This window comes from Pipistrellus kuhlii, unplaced genomic scaffold (genome assembly GCF_014108245.1).
Source record: "Pipistrellus kuhlii isolate mPipKuh1 unplaced genomic scaffold, mPipKuh1.p scaffold_m20_p_3, whole genome shotgun sequence".
Taxonomy (NCBI): Eukaryota; Metazoa; Chordata; class Mammalia; order Chiroptera; family Vespertilionidae; genus Pipistrellus; species Pipistrellus kuhlii.
In genome coordinates this window covers 10,218,371-10,230,396 of record NW_023425529.1, presented here as the reverse complement: position 1 = coordinate 10,230,396, position 12,026 = coordinate 10,218,371, and the positions used below count along the sequence as shown (strand labels likewise).

Genomic DNA, 12,026 nt, shown 5'->3' with positions numbered 1-12,026 from the left:
AATCAGGGGAGAAGTAACAGGAATAAAAATAAATAAATAAAATAAAATAAAAAGAGGAGGGGCAAGCAATGCATAGGTCAGAGTTTTCTTCCAATGGGGCTGTGCAGGCCTAAGGGCTGCAGCTTACACTGGATGGGGGTTTCATGGGGTTTGTTCTATGCTTTTGGCCCATAACATACAAACTATTCTGCGCCTCTTCAAAATATTAGCCCCTGGTGTCCACTGGCAGTATCATGAAATAGACATTATGATGGCACTGTATCTTTTAAAAAAAATCCCCTTTTGTAGCACTTCCTTAAAAACAGCTATTTAATGCAACTCTGCAGCGAGCTCTTGACAGTTCTGTCTTAACCATTCCGATATTCATGAAACATCATTGTAAAGGGTTGAGGTGCCTTCCTGGTAAGTGTTACGCTTATTTTTTTTCAAAGCATCTTGTAAAAACGGTTATTAATTTTCTCCTTTGGTCTAACGAGTGTTTTCTATTTACTGCCTGTCCTGATAAGAGATATATTAAGCAGCTGAGTGATCAATACGTTTTCAAACTTTTTTCTTCCCTTTGAGTTTGTTACTTTTGAGAGTTGTGGCAGTTTTGTGGGGTATTGTAGTAAAAAAGGAGTAGCTTCATTTAAGTATTTAATTCAAAGTACAACACTCATGTATTTGCTTTGGCACTTGCGAGTAGAGGCATATTTCATTAAAGTCATTGATGCGTGGCTTTTGAAAAAATACATTTCCCCCCAGTTTTTTTGAGGTACAATTAATGTATAATATTTTATAAAGTTAAGGTGTACAACATGATGATTTAATATAAACAATTATTAGGAAATGATGACCACAATAATATTAGTTAACACCCATCATCTCAATAGTTTCCTATTTTATGGCTTTTCTTTTCATATTCTCTTTTTACTGGCATGATATAGTGATTTCAAAGAGCTGAACAGAATTTTTGTATTTGACTTATTGATGTGTTTTGGATATGCATAATAATAACATTAGATCCCATCATCTCATTGTACAATGCCGTCATATTAAATATTAGAGTAAATTCATTGTGTTTGCAGGATAAATGTTAACAACTTGTATAAAGAGTCGTTAGGTGTGCTAAATGAAGGATAAGCAATGTTAGTTATAATGTTGTTATGTGTATTTATCTCTGTGTGTGAAGTTTTATAGAAAGTATAGTTAAAAAGTTAAAAAACATTTAATGTGGGTCAGTGTGATAATTGTTTATTTAAAACAAAATCTAAATTACTTATAGAGATAAGAAGAAGATAATATAAAATTATGGATCAGGGTTCTTAATTCAGGATTTTAGGAAGTCCATGGGTGGGTTTAAAAGGCTATATCTTATTTGTGATATAATTTTACATTTTATAAAAGAAAAAGTGTGTCTTGCCATATCCGGTTTGGCTCAGTGGCTAGAGCATTGGCCTGCGGACTCAAGGGTCCCAGGTTCAATTCTGGTCAAGGACATGTACCTTTGTTGCAGGCACATACCCAGTAGAGAGTGTGCAGGAGGCAGCTTATCGATCGATGTTTCTCTCTCATCGATGTTTCTAACTCTATCTCTCTCCCTTTCTCTCTGTAAAAAATCAATTAAAAAAAAGTGTGTCTTTCCCCAGATTCTCTGAAGGCTCTACAACATCAGAAATGTTTTAAAAAATTACTGCTAAAAACAAATAGCTATGTGTAAGGTAGAAAATGATTTTGATTATCAGAATTTAGAAATACTTTTAAATATTTAAATATATACCTGAGTTGTTTCTGTATTCTCCTATATGCTAAACCATGTAGGAAATTAATTCTATTTAGTTTTTTTAAATTGAAGTTTTGTAATGCTAGAACAGCAAAAAAAAAAAAATGTTTATAGGAAGAAAATTTGTACTCATCATATAGGATTCAGATGGTGCTTTTGGTTTATGTAAGACATTTTTAGAAAAAAATTTGAGTAAGATCTTTCAAGTCAGAGGAAAATTAAATAGAGACACTTTGTAATTTCAGTTTTTAAATCTTAATCTTTTTCAGAATTGCCAAATTAATAAGAAGTATGGTAAGTGGTCATCTAAAAATCTTTATTCATCCTCCATTTTGAAAATACATGGATCAAATTAATAAGAGCAAGCAATGGCTTGCACAACAGTTCTACTTTAAATTATTTATCTACTAGAGGCCTGGTACATGAAATTTGTGTGTGTATGGGCGGTCCCCTCAGCCTGTCCTGCATCTTTTCAAACCGGGAATTGGATATCCCTTTCACAATCTGGGACCACTGGCTCCTAACCGCACACCTGCCTGCCTGCCTGACTGCCCCTAACCACTCTGCATGCCTGTCTGATCGCCCCTAACCCCTCTGTCTGCCAGCTAGGTCTCCACTAACTGCGCTTCCCTGCCAGCCTGATCACCCCTAACTGCAATTGCCCCTACCTGCCCTTTCTGCATGCTTGCTTGCCCCTAATTGCTCCCGACTGCCAGCCTGATCGCCCTTAACTGCCTCTGCCTCAGCCCCCTCTGTGGCTTTGTCTGGAAGAAAGGAAGGACGACCAGAAGATGTCCAGTCGACCCAGTCTAATTAGCATATTACTTTTTTATTAGTATAGATTTTTTTTATTTCAGAGAGGAAGGGAGAGGGAGAGAGAGAGAGAAACATCATTGATGAGACGATCATTGATTGGCTGCCTCCAGCACACCCCCTACTGGGGATCAAACCCAAAACCCAGATATGTGCCCTTGACCGGACTTGAACCCAGGACCCTTCAAGATTTAAAAACCAAAATTAAAAAGTGTCTCTATTTAATCAGTCTGCAGGCTGATGCTCTATCCACTGAGCCAAACCGGCTAGGGCTAGTTTTTGAAATTCAGAGAATTTCGGCCCTGGCAAGTTTGGCTCAGTGGGTGGTGCATCACCCCTGGTACCAAAAGGTGCCATGTCTTGGTTGCAGGCTTGATTAGAGGCATTTGTGGGAGGCAACCAATTGCATCAATGTTTATTTCTCTGTCTCTCCCCCTCCCTTTCACTCTCTAAAAATCAATGGAAAAATATTCTTGGTTGAGGATGAACAAAAGAAAAAAGAAATTAAGAGCATTTTGTTCTTAAGTAACATTTCAGATTCTGTTTGATTAAAAATATTTTTTTATATTTTATTGAATTTTTTTTTTTTTTACAGAGGAAGGGAGAGGGATAGAGAATTAGAAACATCGGTGGGAGAGAAACATCAATCAGCTGCCTCCTGCACACCTCCTACTGGTAGATGCCCTTGACCAGAATCGAACCTGGGACCTTTCAGTCCACAGGCTGATGCTCTATCCACAAAGATAATTAATTTTTATCCCTTTTTCCAAATCAATCTCCAGTTCTACAATTCCTTGAAAAATTTTATAAGAATGTTAAAATACTTTACTATAGCTACAAGGAGGTAGGCAGTTTGATTCCTGGTCAGGGCACATGCCCAGGTTGGAGGCTCAATCCCCAGCATGAAGTGTGTAGGAGGCAGCTGATTGATGATGATTCTTTTTTAAAATTGTAATCCTCACCTTCACCCGAAGATATTTTTCCATTGATTTTTAGGGAGATGAACAGACAGAAACATCCATGTGAGAGAAACACATGATTGGTTGCCTCCTGCATCAGGGCTCAGGCCTGGGAGGAGCCTGCAACCCAGGTAGGTGCCCTTGACCAGAACTGAACCCAGTATCCTTCAGTCTGCAGGCCGATGCTCTACCTACTGAGCCAAACCAGCTATGGCAATAATGTTTCTATCTTATCAGTTCTCTCTCTCTCTTTTTCCCTTTCTTTTCCTCTTACCCTAAAAATCAATAAAAAAAGATTAAAAAAATACTATACTATATAGTATGAATATTAGTCTCCAAATATGATATTATAGAGCACTGGCTCTCAATCAGGGTTGAATTTGTCCCCAGGGGTATATTTAACTATATTTGAGACATTTTGTCTGTCAGAGCTATTGAAGTACTCCTGGAAGCTAGTAAGTGGATGGAGGCCTGGGATTCTGCTAAACATCCCACAATGCCCAGGACAGGGTCTACTTCCCCCCCCAACAAAGACTTGGCCAACCTAAAATGTCAATAGTGCCATGGTTGAGAAACCCTCCAATTGGTAATTTTTGCAACTTCAGAGTGTTGCCATTGTTCTTACAGGCTTCTGTCGAACAAGATAGGCTGGGCCAAGCATTTGAAGATGCTTTTGACGTGTTGAGGCAACATTCAACTGGCAATCTTCAGTACCCTCCAGGTAAGATGTTAGCCTCTTCTACTGCCACATCAAATGGCTGGTTGGTAACATACATATGCAAGAATAATGATAAGAACAGAGAAGACTGTTTTTCCCCAATGCAGCTAGAATTAATTCTAACAAAGGCAAAATGCATCCAGGTTTGCCTAGCCTAAATCAATCTAAAGTCTTATATATAAAATGCAGAATACATAGAGAATGACATTCCACACAGGAATACTAAGACATATGAATCTTTTTTATTAAGTACTAGAGGCCTGGTGCACAAAATTCATGCACAAGGGCAGAGGGGTCCCTCAGCCTTGCCTGCACCTCTTGCAAACCAGGACCTCTCGGAGGATGTCTGACTGCTGGTTTAGGCCTGATCCCACAGGGATCTCTGCAGAATTGGGCCTAAAACGGCAGTCGGACATTCTTCTCACAATCTGGGACTGCTGGCTCCTAACTTCTTGCCTGCCTGCCTGCCTGCCTGCCTGATCGCCCCTAACCACTTATCTGCCTGCCTGATTGCTTCTAACCACCTGCCTGCCTACATGATCATCTCTAACCATTCTCCTGCCTGCCTGATCGCCCCTAACCACTCTGCATACCTGCCTGATTGTCCCTAACCACTCTGCCTGCCTATCTGATTGCTCCTAATGACTCTGCCTGCCTGATCACCCCTAACCACCTCTGCCTCAGCCCCTGGTGCTGTGGCTTCATCCAAAAGGACATCTGGAATGATATTCGGAAGGTCATTTGGCTGTCAGGTCTAATTAGCATATTATGCTTTTATTTTTATGGATATTGACATTTTCAGAAAGGGCTTTTCAATTCTAATTTATTTTATTTTTTATTTTATTATTTAAAAAAATGTATTTTATTGATTTTTTACAGAGAGGAAGGGAGAGGGATAGAGAGCTAGAAACATCGAGGAGAGAGGAACATTGACCAGCTGCCTTCTGCACACCCCCTACTGGGGATGTACCTGCAACTAATGTACATGCCCTTGACCGGAATCAAACATGGGACCTCTCAGTCTGCAGACCGAGGCTCTATCCACTGAGCCAAACCGGTTTCAGCTCTAATTTATTTTAAAAGACCTTCCACCCAAGGAAAATATATTTTACTGGAAAAAATAAGTATGCTATTCTTTTGTACCTATTATCCCATAGACCAGGCGTCCTCAAACTTTTTAAAGTGGGGGCCAGATCACGGTCCCTCAGAGAGCTGGAGGGCCGGACTATATGAACTACTAATTCCTACTGTAACACCTCGGCTGCACTCACTGCCCAAAAAACCTGGCTGGCCGGCTCAGACTCCTCTGCGGGCCGCATGTGGCCCGCGGGCCGTAGTTTGAAGACGCCTGCCATAGACTATATAGATATATAGCATAAATAAGATGCAGATATTTTAAAAATTGAGTTTACACATGGTATTGCAGGAAGTTCCAAGATATAAGAACTCATGCGTTCTCATCCTGCAAGGAGCGTGTACTCTTGTGGAAGAAATAGAATATGTAAAAACTTATCTGTAATACCAGCATAGTTCAATAAACACCCTAGGGAAATGCTAAGTGATGAAAAGAACATGGTGGAAACAATCCAATCTAATAAAGAGGAAATATGCCAGTTGAGCGTCACTCCAACACACTAGATAGCTGCCCCATGTGGACATGAGATGGCCACTACAAGATGGCCAGAAGGGGAGGGCAGTTGTGGGCGATCAGGCCAGCAGGGAGGATAATTAGGGGTGAGTGGGCTGGCAGAGGAGGACAGTTGTGGGGGACCCAGGCCTGCAGGGGAGGGCAGTTGCAAGGGACAAGGACTATAGGGGAGGGCGGTAGTGGGTGACCAGGCTGGCAACAGAGGGTAGTTAGGGGTGACCAGCCCAGCAAGAAAGGGAAGTTGGGAGCAATCAGGCCTGCAGGGGAGGACAGTTAGGGGCAATTGGGCTGGCAAGGTAGGGCAGTTAGGGGCAACCAGGCTGGCAAGAGAGGGAAGTTAGAGGTGACCAGGCCTGCAGGGGAGGATAGTTAGGGGCAACCAAGCCTACAGGGAAGGGCAGGTGGGGGTGACCAGGCCAGCAGGAGAGGGCAGTTAGGGGAAATAGGGCCAGCAGGGGAGCAGTTAGGCATCAATCAGGCTGGCAGAGGAGTGGTTAGGGGTAATCAGGCTGGCAGGCAGATGTAGTTAGGGGCAATCAGACAGGCAGGCAGGCGAGCAGTTGGGAACCAGCAGACCTGGATTATGAGAGATGCCCGACAGTCAGATATCCCTTGAGAGGTCCCAGATTGGAGAGGGTGAAGGCTGGGCTGAGGAACACCCCCTCCCCCCATGCACTAAGCCCCTAGTTGTATACATAAGCATATACGTATAAGCACATATACATACAAACATAAACTTTATCTTCTTAAATTTCTTTCTGCTTTTACATTAGATTGCAAAGACTACGTGACTGTCTTCAACCACTGCCCTCCTGTTGTAGGAAGTCCCAGCTACTACAATTTGCTTTCTTCAGAGCAACCTGTCTATAACTGGAAAACAGTGTTTGTGAGTATACACACCAGGAGGCCTCCCTCCTCCCCTTCTCCCCCCTCAGTAACAGGTACATTTCCCTTTTGCACCGGATTTCCCCTTGGCACTAGGTATATGGTAGCTGAAACCCAGCTGAAAGACAGCACAGACTGCAAACGCTTATTCATGGCTGCTTACTCATGGCCACCATCAATCAGGGTATGAATTTGACAGGCAATGTGGGTGGTGCTGAGCAGTGCTGTGAAGAAGGAAACTGCCCTTTGCTATTGCTCCTCACCCAGCCGCAGACTGGTTCAAATGACTTCTAGAAAGAGGAGGTGCTTTCAAGGATCTAACATCACTGCTTCTCTTAAATCCGTCTGGAAAATTGCAGAACAGCTATGATGGGTCCCTAAAAACCAGACGGTAAAGGCCCTGACATCCCCTGCCCTGACTTTACCTACAATTTTGTATTCATCTGTTCTATTCCCCCACCCCCCAAGCACTAACTACATGTATTGGGCCAATTAATTTATATTTTAGTAGCTTCCTGCAAAAGTAAATATCCCCACCATCTCCCCCCATTTTATTGATTTTTGTACAGAGAGGAAGGGAGAGAGATAGTTAGAAACATCGATGAGAGAGTCATCGGTCAGCTGACTCTTGCACACCCCCTACTGGGGATATGCCTGCAACAAAGGTACATGCCCTTGACCAGAATCGAACCCGGGACCTTTCAGTCCCCAAGCCAACACTCTATCCATTGAGCCAAACCGGTTTTGGCTCGTGTGTTCTTTTACATTGTTCTGATGTGTCCATTTTAGTAAAGCAGTCTTAATGTAGTGGGGAGTAAATAGGAAATGATTTTTCCTTTTCTTCTGTCATTATTTGCAACCGTGCTATGCAAAAATCTTCTTTTCTGACCCTGCGAATTGTTCTGTCATGGCCTTTCCACGAGACATTTCTTTGAAGAGGGAGTTTTTGCTTCCAGCTTAAGCTCTTCTGACTCCATTTAGGGTTGCCAGGTAAAATACAGGATGCCCAATATTTCTATTTGCTAAATCTGGCAATCCTCCTTCTGCTTCGATACACACACTGCACTGCCTCTTGTGGATGGGAGGTCCTTACCTGTTGGGCAGCCCTGTTGCATGGGGCGTGGTAAGATCACTCAAGTTCAGCCCCTTCCACCCATGTAGATCCACATGTCCTTGTCCTACTGTATGGTAGGAACTCCTGTCCCCTTTCTTCGCTCTGCCCTCCTTTGGTTGCCTTCTTTCTCCTCTTATCTCCTCTTGCCTGGATGGGCATTTAAAGCAAGAATGGAAATCCATCTCTCCTTTTTGCTGACACTTAAATTCAGCAAAACTGATTCTTTTTGGACTTGTGTTCTCATTGGTATTTTTAGGGGAGGGAAGCCACCCTCTGTACTTCCTCATATGGAGAGGACACTATGGAACTCCTCAGAAACCCAAAGATGACCCTTCATGGCTAGGTCCTCTGCATATATGCTAGTTCTGCCCTGGGAGAGATGTGGCTGCAGCTGAGGGGTAGTGCTTTGGAGAATCTGGAGGATGTTTAACACTCTTGTCCCCCAGCTTTTGACTTTAGCCACATAGAAAGTCCCACTTAACTTCCTGCTGCTTTGTTTGTATAGAACCATCCTGTGGACCTCCGTCTTGAAGGGAATATTCATCCATCTTTGCAGAACATCCCTGAAAACCAGGTGGTACAAGCTCCTGTTCTCCAGCAAAAGGGAGGAAAAGGTACATGGATCCATCATGTAAAAGAACCGGGTCCCCCTCAAAGCAGTTTTAAGGGGATTCCTTATCTGTTTGGAATTGTATTTGCAACATATTCTCTAATCACGATTGAGCATAATTTAACTCAGACAGATTGAACTACTCCAAGTTGTTCATCAATGATGAGCTTTTGCTTCATAGAGATATTGTAAAGTTGCAAAGTATCCACTTAGCTCAACTAAATACATAATGTGTATATATTGTATTTTAGGTATCGAAAGGGGAATTTTTCACAAGTTATTTTAGAATTCTTATTTCAGTTGTGAAGTCCTTGGGATAAAAATCATCTTCTTTATTAAGTTTTCTGCAAAAAATGTTCTATAATAATTTGATATTTTGCCGAAACTGGTTTGGCTCAGTGGATAGAGCGTCAGCCTGCAGACTGAAAGGTCCCAGGTTCGATTCCAGTCAAGGGCATGTACCTTGGTTGCGGGCACGTTCCCAGTAGGGGGTGTGCAAGAGGCAGCTGACCCGATGATTCTCTCTCATCGATGTTTCTAACTCTATCCCTCTCTTTTCCTCTCTGTAAAAAAATCAATATAATATATTAAAAAAATAATAATTTGATATTTTATAAATTTGAACAACTGATGTGAGAGAAACATGGATCAGTTGCCTCCCATATGCCCCCAACCAGGGATTGAACAGAAAACCTAGGTTATGTGCCCTGACCAGGAATCGAACTCTCAACCTTTAGGTGTATGGAACAACACTCCAACCTAGTCACCTGGCCAGGTCATCCTTTAGAATATGCATGTTTGTATATGCAAAAAGTAAGAAAAACACTTTCTAGAAATATGTAGGATAGACTAGAACTTTTACTTTTCACTTTATGCTTCTCCTTAATCATTTATCATGAGCATATAATATTTTATTAATAAATAAAAATTTAAACATTTTTTTTAAAAAGCTGAGGATCCATTATAATTTTTTAAAATATATTTTATTGAGTTTTTACAGAGAGGAAGAGATAGAGATAGAGAGTTACAAACAGCGATGAAAGAGAAACATCGATCAGCTGCCTCTTGCACACCCCCAACTGGGGATGTGCTCGCAACCAAGATACATACCCTTGACCAGAATCAAACCTGAGACCTTTCAGTCCGCAGGCGGAGGCTCTATCCACTGTGCCAAACCGGTTTCGGCTGGATTCATTATAATTGATTTAACCGCTGGATAAGAGGCAGTGAGTTTGTTTAAGGTTGTGACTTTTAATTCATGATTTGTTTTTGGTAAGTCCCTTTCATTTCTCAGTTCATAAACTCAAGATAATACAATGCAAAAGATAATTGTAAAAAAAAAACAACTTTTGAGGTTTTTGGATGACTAATGACTGATGCAAGAGTATGTCTCCCCAGTGGCTATTTAAAGTGGTTTAGAAATCCACTATTTTAATTTCTCAAGGGGGAAATGGAATTTGGCCATGGATCTTTTTAATTTTATTTATTTTTTTAAGCTCCTGACAGATCTGATGAGGCATGGCATTTATAGGCCAAACCCCAAGTTACAAAACTGGTGGTCACCTCTGTTCTCTGTTCCACTAAAAATATCCCATTAACCAACCAAAAACCACAACAAATCTTCCTGAAGTTTCCTGTCTAGTAGTTCTAAAATATAAAGGGCTAGGCTCCTAACAAGAAACACTCTGACAGTGCCATTTTATGTAACCGTAATGAAAAAATATTACAATGCCCATTGTCATTGCTCATAAACAGTATTCAAATGTCATAAATATATTTCAGCATTTTCCACACCAGTTTTCTCTATACTTGATTTTTCAAGAAATTATGCAGACCCAGAGTTCGCATTTTTACCTTAGTCACTGCTATTGAATTCACTTAGATTTGCATAATGTTTTGCCTTTGACAAAAAGGATTCATACTCCTTACCTCATTTTGACAACTCATTTGAATAAAGACCTTCAAATGACTTGCTTTCTGAAAATAGCTTTTGGGGCTTCTCTTGAAGACCACTACACTTGGTCACCCATTTTGCTCAGTTTCTTTGGTCTGTAGAAAGTTTTAACACTTGATATAAAAATACTAGTTAAGATTTAGCTAGATAAATGGGAGATTCAGGTAAAGAGGTTCCAGGCTTCTTTATCATTGAAGGATGATGCAGGATTTTTTGACAATTTTCCCAAAAAATAAAGGTCCAGTTGAAAGTTCAAGGTCCAAAAGACCCTTGACTTTCAAGTCCCATAAAATGATGCCCTAAATGCATGCCTATGTGAATGAGAAGGAGGGAAACCAGTCCCAGAACAGCTTTTCATGTTGTCGTCAGTCAATAAACTCTTCCTGAGGATGTTCCTTGGTACAGCAATGAGTAGAGTGTGATGTTGTTTTCCTCCATTTTAGGCAGGAAGAAGCTCCGACTGTTTGAATACCTATATGAATCTTTGTGTAATCCTGAGATGGCATCTTGTATTCAGTGGGTAGATAAAACCAAAGGCATCTTTCAGTTTCTATCAAAAAACAAAGAAAAACTTGCCCAACTTTGGGGCAAAAGAAAAGGCAACCGGAAGACCATGACTTACCAGAAAATGGCCAGAGCCCTGAGGAATTATGGAAGAACTGGGGAAATCACCAAAATCCGGAGAAAACTAACTTACCAATTCAATGAGGCCATTCTCCAAAGACTCTCTCCATCTTATTTCTTGGAAAAAGACATTTACTCACAGTACGTTCAACCTGGTCAAGGATATTTGAGTTTAAATAGCTGGAATGCAAATTGTAACTATCCATATACCAATCACTATGAGCTGAGTTACCCTAATTGCTAAATATAATCTTACATATGATTTCCTAACATCAGAAATCCCCAAACCCACAATACAATGTATAACTAATAAATTATAGAATTATATACTACATAATTTTATTAACCAGTCACCCTGAAAGAATTCAATAAAAATTAAAAAACATATTTATAAGTTTCAGTATTTTTCTCTTTTATATTTAAATCTTTTATTGTTCAGTATTACACATATGCCCTCTTTTCCCTTCTAGCCCACCCCAGCCCTTCATCACCCTATTGTGTGTGTCCATGCATTATGCATATATGCATACAAGCTCTATGGTTGATCTATTCCCACCCACCATTCCTCTGAGATTCTATAGTCTGATCCATGCTTCTATGTTTCTGGATCTATTGTATTTTGTTCATGAGTTTATTTTGTTCATTAGATTCCACATATGAATGATTTCATGTGATACTTGTCTTTCTCTGACTGGCTTGTTTTGCTTAGCACAATACTCTCCAGATTCCTCCATGATGTCTCAAAGGTAAGAGACCCTTCCTTTTTACTGCTGCACAGTATTCCATGGTGTAAATGTACCACAGCTTTTTTATATGCTCATCTCCTGATGGGCACTTGGCTTGTTTCCAGATCTTAGCTATTGTAAATTGCACTGCTATGAACACAGGGGTGCATACATTCTTTCTGGGTGATGTTTTGGCTTTCTTAGGATATATTCT

At 40.7% G+C, this 12,026-nt stretch overlaps 1 protein-coding gene across 2 annotated transcripts; it reads left to right on the top strand.

Moving 5' to 3' along the window:
- Nucleotides 1–231: 231 nt before the first annotated feature.
- On the top strand, nt 232–11,470 carry SPIC (Spi-C transcription factor). Of its 2 annotated transcripts, none has more exons than XM_036457523.2 (6): nt 232–402; nt 2,032–2,056; nt 4,162–4,255; nt 6,674–6,786; nt 8,405–8,513; nt 10,907–11,470. In XM_036457523.2, the coding sequence occupies exons 2-6, from the start codon at nt 2,054–2,056 to the stop codon at nt 11,329–11,331; spliced, it is 744 nt and encodes a 247-aa protein (XP_036313416.1). In that variant the 5' UTR covers nt 232–402; nt 2,032–2,053; the 3' UTR covers nt 11,332–11,470. The 2 variants fall into 2 exon arrangements, with proteins under 2 accessions (XP_036313416.1, XP_045443562.1); XM_045587606.1 differs by having other exon boundaries at nt 239–402; nt 6,722–6,786.
- Nucleotides 11,471–12,026: the final 556 nt, after the last annotated feature.

Bases quoted from the DNA above. Each gene is read 5' to 3' on its own strand.
- SPIC (XM_036457523.2), top strand. The intron at 4,256-6,673 runs GTAAGATGTTAG...CTTTTACATTAG, and splicing joins CAATCTTCAGTACCCTCCAG to ATTGCAAAGACTACGTGACT. The intron at 8,514-10,906 runs GTACATGGATCC...CCTCCATTTTAG, and splicing joins CCAGCAAAAGGGAGGAAAAG to GCAGGAAGAAGCTCCGACTG.